Source organism: Bufo bufo, chromosome 4 (genome assembly GCF_905171765.1).
Source record: "Bufo bufo chromosome 4, aBufBuf1.1, whole genome shotgun sequence".
Taxonomy (NCBI): Eukaryota; Metazoa; Chordata; class Amphibia; order Anura; family Bufonidae; genus Bufo; species Bufo bufo.
In genome coordinates, this window is record NC_053392.1 from 404,282,629 (window position 1) to 404,302,773 (window position 20,145).

At 40.1% G+C, this 20,145-nt stretch overlaps 1 protein-coding gene across 1 annotated transcript in view; it reads left to right on the forward strand.

Moving 5' to 3' along the window:
• The window catches only part of PACRG (parkin coregulated), a 600,083-nt gene that overhangs the window by 322,489 nt on the left and 257,449 nt on the right, over window positions 1–20,145 (forward strand). Inside the window, exon 3 of the mRNA XM_040429285.1 lies at window positions 15,775–15,946. Coding sequence (XP_040285219.1) covers window positions 15,775–15,946 — 172 coding nt within the window. The remainder of the gene's footprint in view (window positions 1–15,774; window positions 15,947–20,145) is intronic.

Genomic DNA, 20,145 nt, shown 5'->3' on the forward strand with positions numbered 1-20,145 from the left:
GTGCAGACATCTCCTGCATTGTCTACAGTTGGTGCAAACATTTCTTACATTGTCCACAGTTGGTGCAGACATCTCCTACATTGTCCGCAGTTAGTGCAGACATCTCCTACATTGTCCACAGTTGATGCAGACATCTCCTACATTGTCCACAGTTGGTGCAGACATCTCTTACATTGTCCACAGTTGGTGCAGACATCATGTACACGACTGTATGCCCTCCGAGACATATGGTCCATGAGCGGGCCATATGTCCCGGAGCGGCATACATCGTGTGTATGGGAGTACACAGCATCATAGGTTACTATGATGCTGTGCACATAGGGCCGCCCGCGAGACTATTGTCCTGCACTCATAGGATATTATTAGTAACCACGATGTATGCCGCTTCGGGACATATGGCCCGCTCACAGACCGTATGTCCCGGAGGGTATACGGTCGTGTGCATGAGCCCTTACATTGTCCACAGTTGGTGCAGACATCTCCTACATGGTCCACAGTTGGGGCAGACATCTCCTACATTGTCCAAAGTTGGTGCACATACTAATATTTATGGCTTTATGGGATTCTTTGCAGAGTTCTGAAATTATAGCATATTAATTTCGCTCAAACATACATACAAGCTACATATGAGCCATTCCAGGACACAGGATCCTTAAAGCTGCTGTGATTCCGCTGCTGCAGTAAGATCTTGCACCTGTGCAGAGCTACAGATGTAGCTGAGCTAAAATGACTCTGTCACAAAATTGCATGAGATAACTCTGTGCCTTGTGTAATTGTGCTTGTAACCGCCGAACCAGCACTTCTCACAGGGACATACCCTGAAACATTGGTAGTTTACAGGGAACACCTGTTGAATATGAAAAACTTACCAGAAACACGTGACGCCAGGATAAATCTCAGCTCAATCATCCCATGGAACACCCAATGGGGAAAATAAACTCTAGAAACCACTTCCAGTTCAGTAATGTCATGCAGTTAATTCTGGAGCCCACCTTCAGCTCTATAAGCTGCATATAACTCTGGAAACCACTTCCAGTTCAGTCATGTCATTCAGTTAATTCTGGAGCCCACCTTCAGCTCTATAAGCTGCATATAACTCTGGAAACCACTTCCAGTTCTGTCATGTCATGCAGTTAATTCTGGAGCCCACCTTCAGCTCTATAAGCTGCATATAACTCTGGAAACCACTTCCAGTTCCGTCATGTCATGCAGTTAATTCTGGAGCACACCTCCAGCTCTACAACATGCGTATAACTCTGGAAACCACTTCCAGTTCAGTCATGCCATGCAGTTAATTCTGGAGCACACCTCCAGCTCTACAACATGCGTATAACACTGGAAACCACTTCCAGTTCAGTCATGCCATGCAGTTAATTCTGGAGCACATATCCAGCTCTATAGCATGCATATAACTCTGGAAACCACTTCCAGTTCAGTAATGTCATGCAGTTAATTCTGGAGCACACCTCCAGCTCTATAACAAACATATAACTCTGGAAACCACTTCCAGTTCAGTCATGTCATGCAGTTAATTCTGGAGCACATCTCCAGCTCTATAAGCTGCATATAACTCTGGAAACCACTTCCAGTTCCGTCATGTCATGCAGTTAGTTCTGGAGCACACCTCCAGCTCTATAACAAACATATAACTCTGGAAACCACTTCCAGTTTAGTCATGTCATGCAGTTAATTCTGGAGCACATCCCCAACTCTATAACATGCATATAACTCTGGAAACCACTTCCAGTTCAGTCATGTCATGCAGTTAATTCTGGAGCCCACCTTCAGCTCTATAAGCTGCATATAACTCTGGAAACCACTTCCAGTTCCGTCATGTCATGCAGTTAATTCTGGAGCACACCTCCAGCTCTACAACATGCGTATAACTCTGGAAACCACTTCCAGTTCAGTCATGCCATGCAGTTAATTCTGGAGCACACCTCCAGCTCTACAACATGCGTATAACTCTGGAAACCACTTCCAGTTCAGTCATGCCATGCAGTTAATTCTGGAGCACATATCCAGCTCTATAACATGCATATAACTCTGGAAACCACTTCCAGTTCAGTCATGTCATGCAGTTAATTCTGGAGCACATCCCCAACTCTATAACCTGCATATAACTCTGGAAACCTCTTCCAGTTCAGTCATGTCATGCTGGTAATTCTAGAGCACATCTCCAGCTCTATAAGCTGCATATAACTCTGGAAACCACTTCCAGTTCAGTCATGTCATGCTGGTAATTCTAGAGCACATATCCAACTCTATAACCTGCATATAACTCTGGAAACCACTTCCAGTTCAGTCATGTCATGCCGGTAATTCTGGAGCACACCTCCAGCTCTATAACCTGCATATAACTCTGGAAGCCACTTCCAGTTCCGTCATGTCATGCTTGTAATTCTAGAGCACATATCCAACTCTATAACCTGCATATAACTCTGGAAACCACTTCCAGTTCAGTCATGTCATGCTGGTAATTCTAGAGCACATCTCCAGCTCTATAAGCTGCATATAACTCTGGAAACCACTTCCAGTTTCGTCATGTCATGCTGGTAATTCTAGAGCACATATCCAACTCTATAACCTGCATATAACTCTGGAAACCACTTCTAGTTCAGTCATGTCATGCCGGTAATTCTGGAGCACACCTCCAGCTCTATAACATGCATCGAACGCTGGACACACTTCCAGCCCCTCATATGATACATGATACTCTGGAAACCACTTCAAGCTCTATAATATCAGGCTTAGCAACAATACTGGCCTTCACAGCAGCAGGAACCTCTGTATGTGTGAGCTTCATTGTCCTAGACAGAGGGAAAAAAACACATCTACCTAGTGGTTGTGCACTCTTTTATAGGGGGTTAATTATTCTGATTTACTAATGATTTATCTTCTGTCTTAGACGGGAGAAGCAAGACATGAACCCTTTGTGTGTGCTGCCTGAGAAAAGATAGATAGATATGAGATAGATAGATAGATAGATATGAGATTGGTAGAGATGGATGGATAGAGAGATGGATAGATAGAGAGATGGATAGATAGAGAGATGGATAGATAGACAGAAGTTAAAGCATTTTGTTTTTCTGTTTGTGTGAAGCAATTTCTCCAAGGCTTGAAATCTTTTTTCAGATTTGTAGGTCAAATATCAGTAAGATGTCATGAGTAATTTTAGAAGTGACTTACAGACACAGTACACAGTAGTTGATCACAGATTTTTGGAAAGCTTAAGGGCACTTTTATTAGTCACCACTCACCACCTGTCATTCTGAAAATCTGTGTATAGTTATCTGTTTCATATTTCTTTCTTTGACTGATACCACAGACACAATGTTACTTTTATAACTTGGTACTGGGTACTGTAAATAATTCAGTTACCGTGAAAGGTACTGTAGGACATGTTCTTAATGATTTTATGCTGCTTTTAGATCCATTTCATGAGAGTTTCTAAAGCTGCCTGCACTTACCTGACCAACACCTGTACATGCGATTTGTATCAAATTTGGCGAGTATAGGTGCAGTTTGGCAATTAGTGGTGAGCGCATTGTTTACTGGCAGCCTAAGGCCTGATTCACATGTCAGTGTTTTGATCAGAGATTTCCATCGGTGATTGTGAGCCAGGAATGGAGCCTCAAAAGAGATCAGGTATAATGGAAAGATTTGCCTCTGTTCTGTGCTTTTGACCCATACCTGGTTTTGGCTCACAATAACTGATGTAAATCACTGGCCGAATATTGACTGTGTGGAAGAGGCTTGAGTATGGATACCAAGCAGCAAGAAAACCGTACCAATTAGGGGTACAGATGTCTTGTTAGCCCATGTGAACACCAAGTATACTAAGGCCTCTTGCCCACGACCGTATGACATCCGTGCACATTCTGTTTTTTGCGGAACGGAACAGCTGGCCCCTGATAGAACAGTACTATCCTTGTCCGTTATGCGGACAATAATAGGACATGTTCTATCTTTGAACGGAAATACGGAAATGGAAGGCATGCAGAGTACCTTCCATTTCATTGCGGATCCATTGAAATGAATGGTTCCGTATACGGAACGCAAAAAACTGAATCTAAATGGAAAAAAAAAAACGTTTGTGTGCAAGAGGCCTAACTGTTAGACTTGTTACATTGATTGCTTTATACAAAGCTGGGGTGGCGGTAGATGTTAATCTGGCTGATGCCTTATACTCTGTACTTCAGCGAGCCTATATATATTATGTACTTTTGAGTCCTTGACATTTGCTTTCTTGTGTGTTTTTCACCTCCCCATTTAATTGGTTTTAATATTTTTGAAATTTAATAAAGTTTGTCTGTTTTTTGGGGTTTCTAATGTTCTATACTATTTCATTTTAGGAGTTGTATTTATAATTGGGTTACATAACTTAAATACATTTATTAATGTGCAAGTCTGTAGGTTTGCTAGTTATAATAGGCAGTTAAGGAGATGACTGCCCATATGGGCCATCAGCATGACTGTAGCATCATTCTCTTCTGTTCTCCAGTTGGAGTAAGCTAGTCCCTTAGTTCCACCCACTGGCCAATCAACAATGAGCCAAGGGCCACGGCATAGGGCTTTGGTATCTTGTCTATTGCACGAGGTGCAGGGAGTCCTCCTTTGTTGAGTGATGTCCAATCACATCATATACCGCAGTCTGTAACTCATTGATGACCACTTGACTACATACTGCTGATCTAGTGTACTCAAATGATCGGTATTTCCAAAAAGATCGGTATAGGTTGTAAGCAACGCTCACACAAGACATTGCTGAGTGCTATAAGGATACTATATATCGGATACAAACGTAACGCTTGTTCATCGGGTGATTCTGCTGTTTGTGCAGGCACATAAATTATTGTTTCTGGACATCAAATCATGCAACTGTATGGGGACAATAGCGGTCGCTTGTCCTCATACTGTGGAGGGGATCACTCCATGTATATACAGCAGTCTCCTCCACTGAACAAGCAGCCGACTGTCAGGAAGGAATGTACAAGTGCCGGATCCGGCATAAAAAATACCGCAATGCCGAATCCGTCCTTCCGGATGTGAAAATGTGAAAATATATAACTGATCCGTTTCTCCGGATAACATATGGAGAGACGGATCCATTCTTGCATGTATTTGTAGACGGATCCGCATTCGGATCCATCTACAAATGCTGTCTGTTTGCATGCAGATTGCCGGATCATTCTGCCTCAAGTGTAAAAGTAGCCTAAGGGTATAAGTCCATCTTGACTCCTTTTGAAGAATTCTCTGATTTCAGCATCCACCAAAGACAGAGGGTTTAACATGTTTCATTCTCATCAAAGTCAGGGTACTGTGATGTTGGAGGGACACTGCTTTCCTTATGATGTTCTATTGGGTGCCATATGCCATTGGGCCTTAAAAATTCTGTAGACCTCTTTATGAGAACTATAAATAATCATATTAGGCTACTTTCACACTCGCGTTTTGGACGGATCCGTTATGGATCTGCAAAAACGGATCTGTTACAATAATACAACCGCATGCATCCGTCATAAACAGATCCATTTGTATTATCTGTAACATAGCCACGATGGATCCATCAAGAACTCCATTGACAGACAAAACGTCCCCATTGACTTACATTGTGTGCCAGGACAGATCAGTTTGGCTCAGTTTCGTCAAGCGGACAACAAAACGCTGCAGGCAGCGTTTTGCTGTCCGCCTCCAGAGCGGAATGGAGACTGATCGGAGGCAAACTGATGCTTTCTGAGTGGATCCTTTTCCATTCAGAATGCATTGGGGCTGAACTGATCCGTTTTGGACCGCTTGTGAGAGCCCTGAATGTATCTCACAAACGGAAAGCCAAAACGCCAGTGTGAAAGTAGCCTTGTTCAGAAGCTGGATCTTATCTTACTGCACTATTAATATAATTTAACATACCGTATAGTGCAAAGACATTTTTGAAATTTGTCATTTAGTGTCATAAATCTACTTGGAAAATTTTTTACTACTTAACTAATTTATGCTATTCAGTAGGGTTGCGCTATGCTAGTGCTGTACATGCAGAATACTAAGAAAACGCTACATTGTTTGATGACATAGGACAAAGACGTGTTCCATTTATGGAGCTTTATTATGGAGGTAAAATGCAATTGGCTGCATCATGCAATATTCATACATACAATAGTACAGTATATAAAGACAGGAATTCAAGTTAAGATTGTTTTGCATTTGGCCACAGGGTTTATTAAAATTTTACGCTGCATTTAGAGTGTATTCTAGATAAATGGAGCTAATAAAACATTCCCTTCTTAATTTTGCTGTGGTGATATACGGGTGTAAAACTTTCATAAGTGTTTTTGCCTTTGGGTCAACTCTTTCTGTTTGATAAATGTCTCCATTATCTTTCATCAGGAAAACAATAGTGCAGCCCCCTAATAATATGTCACTAGGATGACACTAATAAATGGAACTGGCAAGTATGGGATCCCTCCAGTAATTTTGATACATTACATGTAATTTATGTCCATTTAACTATGCTGGGCTCATCTGATGAGTAAAGCAGTACTGATATGCTATGACATTCACAGATTACAATATTTAGATGCCATAAAATAAATATGATAATATTAATATAATTAATGTGACATGATGTCCTTAAAGACGTCCCTGTACCCTAATAGAACATATGGAAATGGGTTATCCAGATGGGAAAACCCTTTAATATTCAGTTTCCTGCTGTATTCATTTTCAAATGTTTTTAGTTATCCCATTAGTCGCCCCCTGATTACAGTATTATGAGGAAGAAATAGTACAGAATGCAGATCTGTATTTCTTGCCAGAAATTTGATGATATTTAGTTTTGACTTTTTATGGCAGAACAAGGGCTTCATGGAGGTATATCAGTAAGTAAAATAACTAAGAAATATTTTCCCCCAATGTACTGTATTCAGCCGTATTGATTGGCAACGTGAAGCCGCTCTCGCCACTTTAGAAAAGTGGATAGGAAAGTGGACATGTTGAGCTAGGCCAGTAGGTGCACTCCAGATTTATCGTGTGACTTTTTCCAAATGTCATAATAAATGGCGCAATCTCACTCCAGTAGAAATGTGTAAAAACGACAGTAACCTCTCTAGACAAGTGTTCTTTTTAAAGGTGTGTCAGGTGTAACAAACACCACATTGTTTGATAAGTTTGGCGCTTTTACTCCAGTCTTTTTCTTTATTCATACAACATACATGAATGTGTGACTGACACCTTGTAAGCTGCAGAAGTGATTTCTGATGGATTCTACATAGAGGAAACCATCTGACTGGTGCCGAGATAAGAGTCTGTTATTTACCTTGTACAGACAGTTCCTGAGTGCATTCCACATTTATCAGCCTTGTCTACTGGACACTTTAATTAGTATGGATCTGGCATGTGCCGCTGCTTCCTATCACTGCTCTCTATTTAACCATCCATTAAATTAGGGATGTTTCTGTTTTAATATTCCCTCAATCAGCAAAGCAAATAAACACCCTATTGTTACCAGGCAATTGCATGTGTTTGCTGTAGAATGTCAGTTCTTTATAATGACTATCCCAAAAATAGACATTCAGGAAATTTTAGATGTCCACTTTTTTAAAGGAATAGTGTGTTTTGATTAGGATACAATCCAAAAAATTTTAGTTCTTGCTAGGTGATTCCTGGTAGATCTGACAATGGGACCAGGCAAGGCTAAATTTGTACCACATATATACAGTACACTAGGTAAATCAACCAATGCAAACTCACAAGAACCCCTAGACTTTAATAGGAAAGCATAAGGTACAAGGTTGTCTTCTTGGCACACGTTTGGCCAAGAAATGTTAATAAATACCAAATAACCATGTGGTAGGTCATTGGATAAAGTTTTATTAAGCAGTGTTCTCATTAAATAATTTATTGTATAGCATCCTGATTTTTTGAAGTCTGACTTCTGGTTTCCCTGCCTATGCAAAATATAAAGCCCCTTTGAGGATTTCTTCTGCACAGTGGCCCTTCCAGCCACGCACTGGGCAGATACATACTGTGAGGGAAACATGGGGGATCCTGTCTCTCTGCCTCTCATCCATAAAGTAATCAATGGTGTATCTTACCATGATGGGAAAATTCCTTTAAATTGATTATGAAAAATAAATAATTAACTCACCCTAGAGCAGACACATCAGGAATTATTCAAGCAAACATATTAGGCATTCTTATTATTCATGTGTGCCACGGCCCAACCACGAGTTTAAAGGGGCTTTCCTGGACTAGAATATTGATATCAGGATTAGTCATTAATCTCTGATTGGTGGTGTGACTCCTAGCTGTTTGAAGAGGCTGCATCCGAAATCACGTTCATTGGTCACATGGCCTATTTGCAGCTCAGTCCTAGTCCAGTGAATGGGTCTGGGCTATACCAAACCCAGCCAATGTACTATGAACAGTGCTGTGTTTGGTATGCTGAGCGGAGGCCCTGTGATCATCTTCAAACAGCTGATAGGTTTGGGTATCAGAACTCCAACAGTTAGATATTCATGATCTGTTGTGAGGATAAAGGGCCCGTTACACGGGCCGAGAATCTTAAAAATAATCGCTAACGAGCGTTCATAGTAATGCTCGTTAACAGAGGGTTGTAGTCAATGGGGTATATTCAGACCAAGGTCTTGTTACCAGTGGGGTACCTTAGGGATCTGTTCTGGGACCCATATTGTTTAATATCTTTATCAGTGAAATTTCAGAAGGCCTCGATGGTAAGGTGTGTCTTTTTGCTGATGACACAAAGATTTGTAACAGGGTTGATGTTCCTGGAGGGATACACCAAATGGAAAATGACTTAGGAAAACTAGAGGAATGGTCAAAAATCTGGCAACTAAAATTTAATGTTGATAAGTGCAAGATAATGCACCTGGGACGTAAAAACCCAAGAGCAGAATATAAAATCAGTGATACAGTCCTAACCTCAGTATCTGAGGAAAGGGATTTAGGGGTCATTATTTCAGAAGACTTAAAGGTAGGCAGACAATGTCATAGAGCAGCAGGAAATGCTAGCAGAATGCTTGGGTGTATAGGGAGAGGCATTACCAGTAGAAAGAGGGAGGTGCTCATGCCGCTCTACAGAGCACTAGTGAGACCTCATTTGGAGTATTGTGCTCAGTACTGGAGACCATATCTCCAGAAGGATATTGATACTTTGGAGAGAGTTCAGAGAAGAGCTACTAAACTAGTACATGAACTGCAGGATAAAACTTACCAGGAAAGATTAAAGGACCTTAACATGTATAGCTTGGAAGAAAGATGAGACAGAGGGGATAGGATAGAAACTTTTAAATACATAAAGGGAATCAGCAAGGTAAAAGAGGAGAGAATATTTAAAAGAAGAAAAACTGCTACAAGAGGACATAGTTTTAAATTAGAGGGGCAAAGGTTTAAAAGTAATATCAGGAAGTATTACTTTACTGAGAGAGTAGTGGATGCATGGAATAGCCTTCCTGCAGAAGTGGTAGCTGCAAATACAGTGAAGGGGTTTAAGCATGCATGCGATAGGCATAAGGCCATCCTTCATATAAGATAGGGCCAGGGGCTATCCATAGTACTCAGTATATTGGGCAGACTAGATGGTTCTTATCTGCCGACACATTCTATGTTTCTATGATTATCTGTGGGTGTAAATGTACTGAAACGCTCATTCATCATTTGTGCGTACACAAAAATTAACGCTTCCCGGCAGCAGGTTGTGCTGTGCAAATACGATCTGCTGCTGGCAAACAATGATTCAGTATGAGGAAGAGCCATGACATTAGCGATCACTCCTCCCCATACTGTGGAGGAGATCGTTGCTTGTAAATGCAGCAGTCTCCTCCACCAGCGATCAGCAGAATGTTGGGAAGTAGTGATATCTTCCCCATAATCTGCTCTTCTGTTGTCCCGTGTAAAGGGACCTTTAGTCATCAGCTTTCCTTCACGACAATCTGTTGCTCGCTAGTGGAGGAGACCGCTGTATTTACATGCACCGATCTCCTCCAGAGTATGGTGAGGAGCGATCACTAATGCTATGGCTCTTCCAATACTGACTCATTGTTTGTTAACATTTGATCATGTTTACACAGGACGATCTGCTTCCATCAGATGACAATTTTTATGTGACCACAAATGATCAGATTACCCGATGAACGAGTGTTTGCTTGGTTATCGGGTAATCATCGGTACATTTACACTGCCAGATAATCGCTAACTAGTGATTATCTTTAGGATTCTCAGCCTGTTTAAGGCTGGGTTCACACTTGAGCGTTTTACAGCGTGTTCAAACGCGCTGTGAAACGCTCAACACATGAAAACCAATGCTTCCCTATGGCCCTGGTTCTCACTTGAGCGTTTTACAGCTCGTTTGAACGCGCTGAAAAACGCCCTATGCTCAAAAAAGTTCTTGAGCTTCTTTGGGGCGTTTTGTCGCTCATTTGCGGCCATAGGACACTGCTGTCAATCACACAAACGCGTGTAATATTTGCGCGTTGACTATGGACAAAAACGTGCGACAAAAACGTGCGTTAAACGCTCATATCAAATACGCTCAAGTGTGAACCCAGCCTAAAGGGTCCTTTACTCCTAAAGCCCCCTTTAACTGAACCGAACTCATAGCATCATAGGGATTTTTGATGCTGAGAGGTAGGGTCAGTTAAACCCGCAGTTGCGGCATGACATATGCGAGTAATATGGATATATGAAGTGGCAGGAATACTTCTGTGTGAGTAGCCCTTATCCACGGGAATACATGTCTGCAGGAGACACATTGGCATGATTTTTCTTAACATCCTATTTGAGTGTAATCACAGGTAATGTTGGAATACAGCTAAATATGTTTATAATGTTTTTTCATTATAGTGGAATAAAAATCCCATATAGGTGATCATTTGCTTTTAGTGCTTAGTAGATTATTGTTCTACCAGCGCCTAGTATGGCTAACCACCATTTCTTGTTACAGATCATATATTTCCTTACCATAAACCTCTATTATTTTCTCCCTCTAAGGATTCTTAATTAGTAAAAAAGAAATCTACACTGAAACAATATAAACCATGACCATTCTGTCTATCCATTACTGAACAAAACAGGCCTGCTAGCAAAAAATAAAATGCAATGCTCTGCTGAATAGATTTCTTTTCAGAAGAGTGTTAATTAACATAAGCCATCAAATGATATCACTAACCGCCTACAACTCAAGTGGTTGTTGAGTAAAAGCCTTTCTTGGAACAGCCAACATCTATTTAAAGGTGTAAAACCATCATATAACACTATTTTACTGCGTCTGTGCAAATTCAATGAATATCTAGCTTCATGTGCAATGAAATATTGTGTAGTATACCCTTAAAATCACACGTTCTGCAGGATGAAAAATAAATTTTGCCGGCCCATTTTCAAATATACCATACTTTGGGGGTAATTCATTAAGACCGGTGTTTTAGCCCCTGTGCTGGCGGTGGATGAGGATGCGGTAGCTCTTTAGCTCAGTGTTGTGAAGTACCTTGTCCTCCTGTGGGATTAGGACAGGTTCTGTGTGTACTAATAGACCAAACGAGCCATTATAACTAATACATAGTAACATAGTAACATAGTACATAAGGCCGAAAAAATACATTTGTCCATCCAGTTCGGCCTGTTATCCTGCAAGTTGATCCAGAGGAAGGCAAAAAAAAAACCTGTGAGGTAGAAGCCAATTTTCCTCACTTTAGGGGAATAAAAAAAAAAAAAATGAAAGGTATTTGGTAATATATTTATAATAAAGTAATATTTACGTATTTTCATTTTCTTAATTCCTGGAAAAAAAATTTTTTATGAGTGCATATACAATGGCCAAATGGCTAGTAAAATCCTGACTTGGGCATGTTAAGGATATGTCCACGTGGACAAAATACATGTCAGTGGAATCTGCTGCTAAAGTCTGAGGTTAGTCGTGATTTTCCAGTCTACATGCTGTGGATCTGCCTGAGGATTTAGGCAGAGGGGCTAATCACATATAAACACCCACGCCATGTGCATGTACATTCTTCTTCCCGCAACCCATTTTTCAGATCCCATTTATATGAATGATCAGTTATGTTAGGCGGTTTTTTCCAGCCTATTTCGGCATGGATAATGCTTTGAAATCTAAGGCAATAATACACTGTGTGAACATACTTTAGCAGTTCGGCTTTGAATTGGTTCATTTTCAGCTGTAAAGCAGGAGAAATTTTGTTGCAAATGTCTAAACCTTAGATATTATACACCACAAGAAAATTAGAAGATGCGCAGCGCTGAACCGATGAGATTGCTATTGTACGGTATGTCTTATTATGAGGGGAATTCATTCCCCACAAAGGAGATAAACATTAGAAACTGTATATATGGGGAAGCAAATCACATAAGAAAAACATGGCTTTGATTTCATTTACATTGAAAGGACAGAAATGTATTGCCCTTTGATATGGATTATGCTCTCATCTATCCCTCCCTCCCTCCAGCACTAAAGTAGTTAATTAAATGAGCTGCTTATATAACCTTGAAAGGTCACGTTATAGGAATACTTATTACAGAAATTGAAATAGCTGAGAAGTAAGACCTTGAAACAGTGCCAAATGATCAATTTCTTAATTGAAAAAGTCCTATATAAAGTGAGTAATTCAGGCTAAAATGAATGGGAGTTGAGAGGGTGAAGTCGCACTTAGCATCTTATATCGAATTGGCAGTAAACGAGTCGCTCTGTGCCCGTCCTTTCCAATAAATAGTGAACACATTCCTTTTGTACTTGTAGGGCTGCTTTCTCCTGTGGTTTATCGGCAGCAGGTGCATATACTGTATACATAGGAAATAGTATAGTATATAGAAATGTATAGTATATAATATTTGTATGCAATGACCCTTGGTGATGACAGGTTTTTGTACAATAAAGCTGGTCATACACAGCAGATAAATGTTGGCTGAACTGGGATTAGACAACCATCTAATAGATATGACTCTCCTCACTTTTCCTGATGCCAGATGTTGCAGGACATAAGGATCAGGCAGTTGAATATCAACTCCATCTCAGGGAGATAAGTCCCTGCCAGACGTGCCTGGAAGTGGCTTTCTGTTCTCATCCTGTTCAGTACACATGTATGCTCAGTCAACAGTCAGTTCCCGACTTTTCTAACCTTGCGCTATCATCAAAAGCGCTAAGGCACGAAGTGATGAGTATTTAAGAACATATGTAACAGCATAGCAGGATGTAAATACACAGCACACATCAGCTGTAGTCATGCGTGCTGCACTGGTTAATGATACTGTATGGCCATGTGTGCAGTCATAATGGTGGACTTGCGTTTAAAAGAGGGCATGTACCATATTTACAAGATGCCCCTGATGAGATGCACCTGATGAGATGCACCTAGGTTTTAGAGGAGGAAAAAAATTAAATAAAAATCTTTTATCAGACGTCAGAAAAGACCCAATCTTTACCAGACCCCCAAATTAGCTCCCAAATCTTTACCAGACTTCAGATCAGACCCTCATATCAGACCTACATGTCATATCCCCATATCAGACCCCCATCAGACCTCAGATCAGACCCCCATCAGAGATAAAAATAAATAAACTAACTTACCTCTCCTGCTCCACCACCACTCTGCAGGTCTGGTGGTATCTCCTGCATTCACCGCTCTTCTCTGGGGCTGGGCTGCACTGTTCTGACATCACATAGTGTCAGGTAATAGTGCATGTACTACCTTCTGACGCTGTACGCAGGCAGTACAGTGCAGCATGGGCCCAGTGGAAGACCAGGGAGCGGTGAGTACAGGCAGTGCTACACTCCCCACTCCCAGCACCCTCTGCATACTAGTCAGCCATATATATATATATTTTTTTTCCTAAAAGTGAGGGGAAAATGGCAGTGCATCTTATAAAACGAACACTAAAGAGCACTGCCATTTTCCCCTCACTTTTAGGGAAAAAAATATGTCTTATAAGGTGAAAAATACGGTTGGTATGGAAAGTTGTGGTGGGCCTAAATTATACTTGGCCAACAATGAACAATGATTTTTTTGTTTTGTTACCATATACAATCACTAGGTTAAGGTGAGTTGTCAGCATGCCACTTTATCTCTGCTAACTCTAACGACACAGATAATTTTGAAGAGGAAGCAGTGCTTACATTAGTAACTTCTACCCCTTCTGATCTGTAGGGGGTAGCGGGAGTCGGACCCCCACCAGTTTAATATAGATGGACTATCCAGAGGTTAGGTCAGTATTAAACCACTGCACAGTCCATCAATCACCAATATTTAAATTTAATTTGAGAAACCCTTTATTTGAGTGATCTCATAATGGACAATTGCATAAGGTCTAGTTAACTGGCCACTACCCTAGTATACCATGACCTGGATGAAAGAAAAGCTTTCTAGACATATGGCACTAAGTCTACTGACACACAGAGTGTATGCTATTTTACAAGAAAGAGCCAGAGTAACTCGTACCAATTCCTTTCTAACAAATATATTAATGGGTCTGATTCTATTTATTACATTTCACTATTTAATTGAGATAAAGAAAAGCCATTTCAAGTAGAGCTACAGTTACATATATGATGTGTGGGCCTGATTGCCATACGGGTGAGGAATGAGTTTACCCAACCAATGCTATGAATACAGCAATTTACCAGAAGTACATTTCAGATATTTTTTGGCAGAAATGAACTTTTTTTCCAGATCATAAAACAGGTTCTGCAGCCCTTACAGTAAACTATTAACATATGGCTAATTAAAACAAACATTATTCATTATTTCTGTTTGTGGTGTCCTACTAATAATGTGCTAGTGGCAAAATACGCAATGCAGAAATGACCATGGGAAGAAACCAGAACTATGCTTTTACAGCCACAACTTAGGTTTTATTGTTTCAGTTAATACCCCGTATGACGAGACTCTGATTGTATCTACACTTACATTTCTTTGTCATGTACGAATGCATGTATGCACGGGCTCTATAGTGAGTCCAGTTATGGTTGTACCATTTTGATATAATGAGCACATTAGGCACCATGATGGCAAAACATTTGTAATCGTATGTAATCTACAAAATGTGATTGTACTATTTAGGCCTCATGCACACAGCAGATATTGTCATTCACATGTACAGTATTTCATGTATGGGGGCCATGTTGGCCTTGTTCACACATCCCTGACAGCATCTTTGAAAAAGTAGTGTGTCATCTGTGATAATCTCCTTGAACAGTCCATTTTATGGTCCTTGTGTCTGTTCTTGGCCCTCCATATGTTACCCATTTTCCATATGTACTGCTAGGCTGAAAATGGTATTTCCCAAGCATCTCCTGGCAGTGATCCATAAAATATGGATCGACCATGAATGTCATTAGTGTTCTGTCTGTGGTCTTCATAGACTCATAGGGGGTTATTTACTAACAGAAATATGTCTATCGAGGTGTATTTATTGCACAAATTGAATTTTCCTCGCTTACTCCAGGTCTAAAAAAAAGTGTGCGTGGCATGATTTTCTACGCCATAGAAAATGGTGTAAATCTACGCCAACCAGGGAGCTGATGTAGATTTAGAAGCAGCGGTGGATCTGACAAAGTTACGTAGAGGCCGGCATCTCTACATGAATTAGTCCGCATCTGACCTGCAAAAATGTGGATAGAAACTACGGTCGTGTGCATGAGGCCTTAAGAGGAGGAAACTCTTTTGTTAAGCTACTGTTTTCTCCATCTGCTCTGTTGAATGTTAATTATGTCATTTACATTTTATACTTTTGATTTATCTTTACTTGTTTTAGGTGGAGATTGAGAAATTGGATTATCATCACTACCTGCCTCTGTTCTTTGATGGGCTTTGTGAAATGGCACATCCCTACGAGTTTTTTGCACGCCAAGGGGTCCATGATATGCTAGAACATGGAGGACCGAAGATTCTTCCTGTCATTCCACAGCTCATTATACCCATAAAAAGTGAGTATAGATGTGTCATTTTCTAATTTTATTCAGTACCTGAAATATAGTTACTCTGCTATGACTAAAAGCCATGAACTTTAGTAGACACAGGAGATTACCATAATCTTAAAATAAAAGCTTTTTCTACTTTACTGGGAGAAGACTCCAGGAAGCTTCGTGAACCTCCCGCTTCTCTTTGGTTAATGAAATGCTATTTTTTTGATGGCCATCACTGTGGTGTGATGGCATTGTTGGCACTGAATGTCCTGGATATTTCTTCAAACCTTCAGTTTTGAGCATTGTATCCATGGAACTATCCTTTATAAAGATTTGACTGTGCAATGATATTGTGTTATATCTCGTGTTTCTAAATGCAGGCACAATTATTAACAACTTCTCATTTTATTGCAATTGGTAATGTAATGGATTTCCCTAGGTCTCCATTAAGTCATAAACCTGGGAGTGATATGAGGCTTTCTAAATTATCAGAAATGGAGTTGAGCTCTTTTTACTAAAGGATTTATTAAAAAACATAAAACTTCAATTTAAAACAGGAAAACAAAATTAGACTCTATAAAAGGGTGCTGATCCTACAGAAAATGCACCTGGCATTAAAGGATCTGCACTTACAGTATACACTGCCTGCACATTCAGAAGATGGCTCATGCCTCTGGAGGATTAAGTTGAATGTTAAATTCAATTCAATTTGGATAAAAAAGTAGGTCTGGGGTTTGCCTAATGAAACCATAGCTTGAGTAATCCCTATACATTTGTGTTAGTTTGTATGCACTATGTGGCATGTGTTTTTCCAGGATATACTTGTATTAAAAATGATAAAATCTAGTAGAGATTTTCTATGTAAAGGTATTTCAGCACGCACTGGGCGCACACATGGTAAAAAGGCACTTGTGTGGTATAGGTCCACCCTATTATAGCATATGCATTTCCTAAGACGGAAGGTATTTTAGGGCTTCATGCCCAAAGAAAAATGTCACCTTTTGGATTGCAGGACAACGGGTTTTTCTTATTATGTAAAATTGACGATGATACCACTTAATATTTAGGTCTTATTTAGGGAAAATGGTCAGAAGCAAAAAAGCAAGATTATAATTTTTTTTTCATATTGTTTTTTAAGTCAATGAATAATATTTACCCATAAAATGAATCCTCTAGTTCTGTCGTGAAGATCAAGACCAAATATGTGTATATTGTTTAACCTATGACATTTCTATAGAGGCCACAAACCTTAGACACCCTTAAAGAGGACCTGTCACCTCTCCTGCAATGTCTTTTTCAGTAACTACTTGCATTCCTCATGCAATCACAATTCGGGAGCACGTATTATTAAGACTCAATGTTGTGCCATTCCTCTATTAATCCTACCAGATGGTTATGAATAAAGGTCCAAACTAGGTGTTACCAGTTGAGGATGTGTTGCTGGTGACAGACTGTGCAGGGACATGCCCCTAACTGCTAACACCCAATTGAACTATTGCAGACATTAACATCTAGAGGGAGTAATGAAGGAACAGAATAAAAGAGTGAAGGTGGCCATTTACACTAATCTAAAGTTGTTGAAAATGGACGATTTCAATAAAAATGAATGATCGTTAGTTGAAATTTAGCAACCCATGATCATTCAAAGAAAGATAGCTCACAAATGATATATCTTTCTTTAAAAGAACATTCCCAGAAAGATCTTTTGTCCATCGCCCGGTTTTATTGAACAGGTACGGCCAGTTTAACAACTGTAAAGCAGGGCATGCACATTCAACAGCTGATGGCCAAATGATCGTTCAGCCGGAAACTATCTTGTCCGACTCTCTACCAGATTCCCAATACACATACACGTTCTGCCAAGTCTGTATGTTAGGGTACTTTCACACTAGCGTTTTTCTTTTCAGGCACTGAGTTCCGTCAAAAGGGCTCAAAAGAACTGATCAGGTATATCCCCATGCATTCTGAATGGAGAGCAATCCGTTCAGGATGCATCAGGATGTCTTCCGTTCAGTAATTTTGACTGATCAGGCAAAAGATAAAACCGCAGCATGCTACGGTTTTATCTCCGGCCCAAAAAACTGAAGACTTGCCTGAATGCCGGATCCGGCATTTTTTTCCATAGGAATGTATTAGTGCCGGATCCGGCATTTAAAATACCAAATTGATTGCCGGATCACTCTGCCGCAAGTGTGAAAGTAGCCTTATGAAGAGAGGGGAGAAAGCTGCTGCCAGACATTTCTGGTGGTGGCTTATATCCCCGGAGAACAAAAATAATAATTTTACCGATCCTTGTCTCTCCTGACATCATGTGTCGGGGTAGAGTTGGGAGCTCCCCATACACATTAGTTTGGGTTTGGCCGAATAAAGTATAAAGTGTATGACCTCCAGCTTCACTACCAACATGGACTAAATGTGCATATCTGTGTTTGCAAACACATCATTCACCAGATGGTCGTTTGTTCAGCTGCTGTTTGGCCATCAACCATCTACGGCCACTTCAAGGGAATGCAAGTAGTTACTAATACTGACATGTAGCCTCTGTAGGGAGATGGAATCATCTAGTAAATGCATAGAAGTAGATATGGTCTGGGTAGTACAGACAGATATTAGTGGCAAGGGGTAATTATTGCAGTGAATGATAGGAAATTGAATGCATTAAAGATGACCCATCATCTCTCTACACATGGCTGTTTTCGTAACTACTTGCATTCCCCATGTAATAACACACCTGAAGCATCCATTCTTATCGATCTAGGTTTTGCCATTCCTTTGTTATTTTTACTAGAAGTTTATGAATGGAATGTCAGCAGCTTGCAGTAAAGGTACAGATGGATATTATCAGTTGGGGGGTGTCCCTGTGCAGTCTGACACTGGCAGGGCTGATTGGACAGATTCAGAACACCCGCCACCGGTAACACCCAGCAGTACCTTTACTGCTGGCAATTTATTTGTAAACTTCTAGCAGGAATAATACAAGAATGGCATAACATGGACTCATTAGAAGAAATGATCCAGAATTAGTATTACATGGGGAATGCCAATAGTAACTAAAACTGACTCAGGACCTGAGGAGAGGTGATAGGTCCTCTTTGATGTCTGAGTAACTGATATCCATGCAAAATGCCTTCATACCACACATGTTGGCATGTAGGTTTAACATGGTGTACGCTTTTTAAGGGTGGGTTCATTTTTTATCTTCATTTATTTTTTGGAAGTATTCATTTTATGTTTTTATTTTTATTTTATTTGCTTTACATTTTTCTGTATTTACTTGTTTTTTACTTTAGGGACAGATACAGGAAACACGTTATCTATATGTTTTCTGCTGTCCTTATATACAGATACGGATACTTTACTATTACTAGAAATCTGTATAGACAGATGTGCAGATGAGGGGCAGATCGTCCTCTTTACAGGCCTTCTCTTGTTGCTCAGAAAATCCCAGTTATGTTGCAAACTCCTAAGTTCAGAAGTGGTAGTTTTTGCATTTGTGAACTTAGCGCTCAATATTAGCGCAGTATTAAAAAAGTTTTAGCAGCGGGGAACTGATTAGTTTAGTTCATTGACACAGTATCAGGACAGTGCAAAAGTGTACAGTACTATGTATGCAACAACCTGTTAATTTATAAAGGATAGGTGGGAAGGGGTTAACTTTAGAGCATTTATTCATCGCTTCTAATTATAAATTATCGGTGTATGATACATACCGCTAAACACAAGATACTATTGACATCGTTCACATGAGAAGGCATTCCAATGAGAGGGCTCTGCTAAGTCAATCAACATCAGTAGATAATATATGCAAAAAGAGACAAGTAGAAGTAATTGTAATGTAGAATCAATTCATTAGTAGTGGTGCCGGAAACACAGAAACAGTAACAAGTAAGTAATTCTGGGTCTTAAGGGAAAGAATGAAAATGCAGAGCTTGTAATTGATTATGTTCTGTAAAGCAGAGACCCCTTCAAAGATGAGGATCATTCTTAAGGTCTCAAGCTGGGCTCAGAATAAAATGACCTGTTTATTAGTCCAGGTTAGATATATCATGACAGCGTGGCATAATAAGGTGGCAGGCATATGACATCATTTTATTGATGTTTTTATTGATTGTACAAAACTTGAAATTCGTGCATTTTATGCACACATGGGGTCATTTTTCAAACTGGTGTAAAGTAGAACTGGCTTAGTTGCCCATAGCAACCAATCAGATTCCACCTTT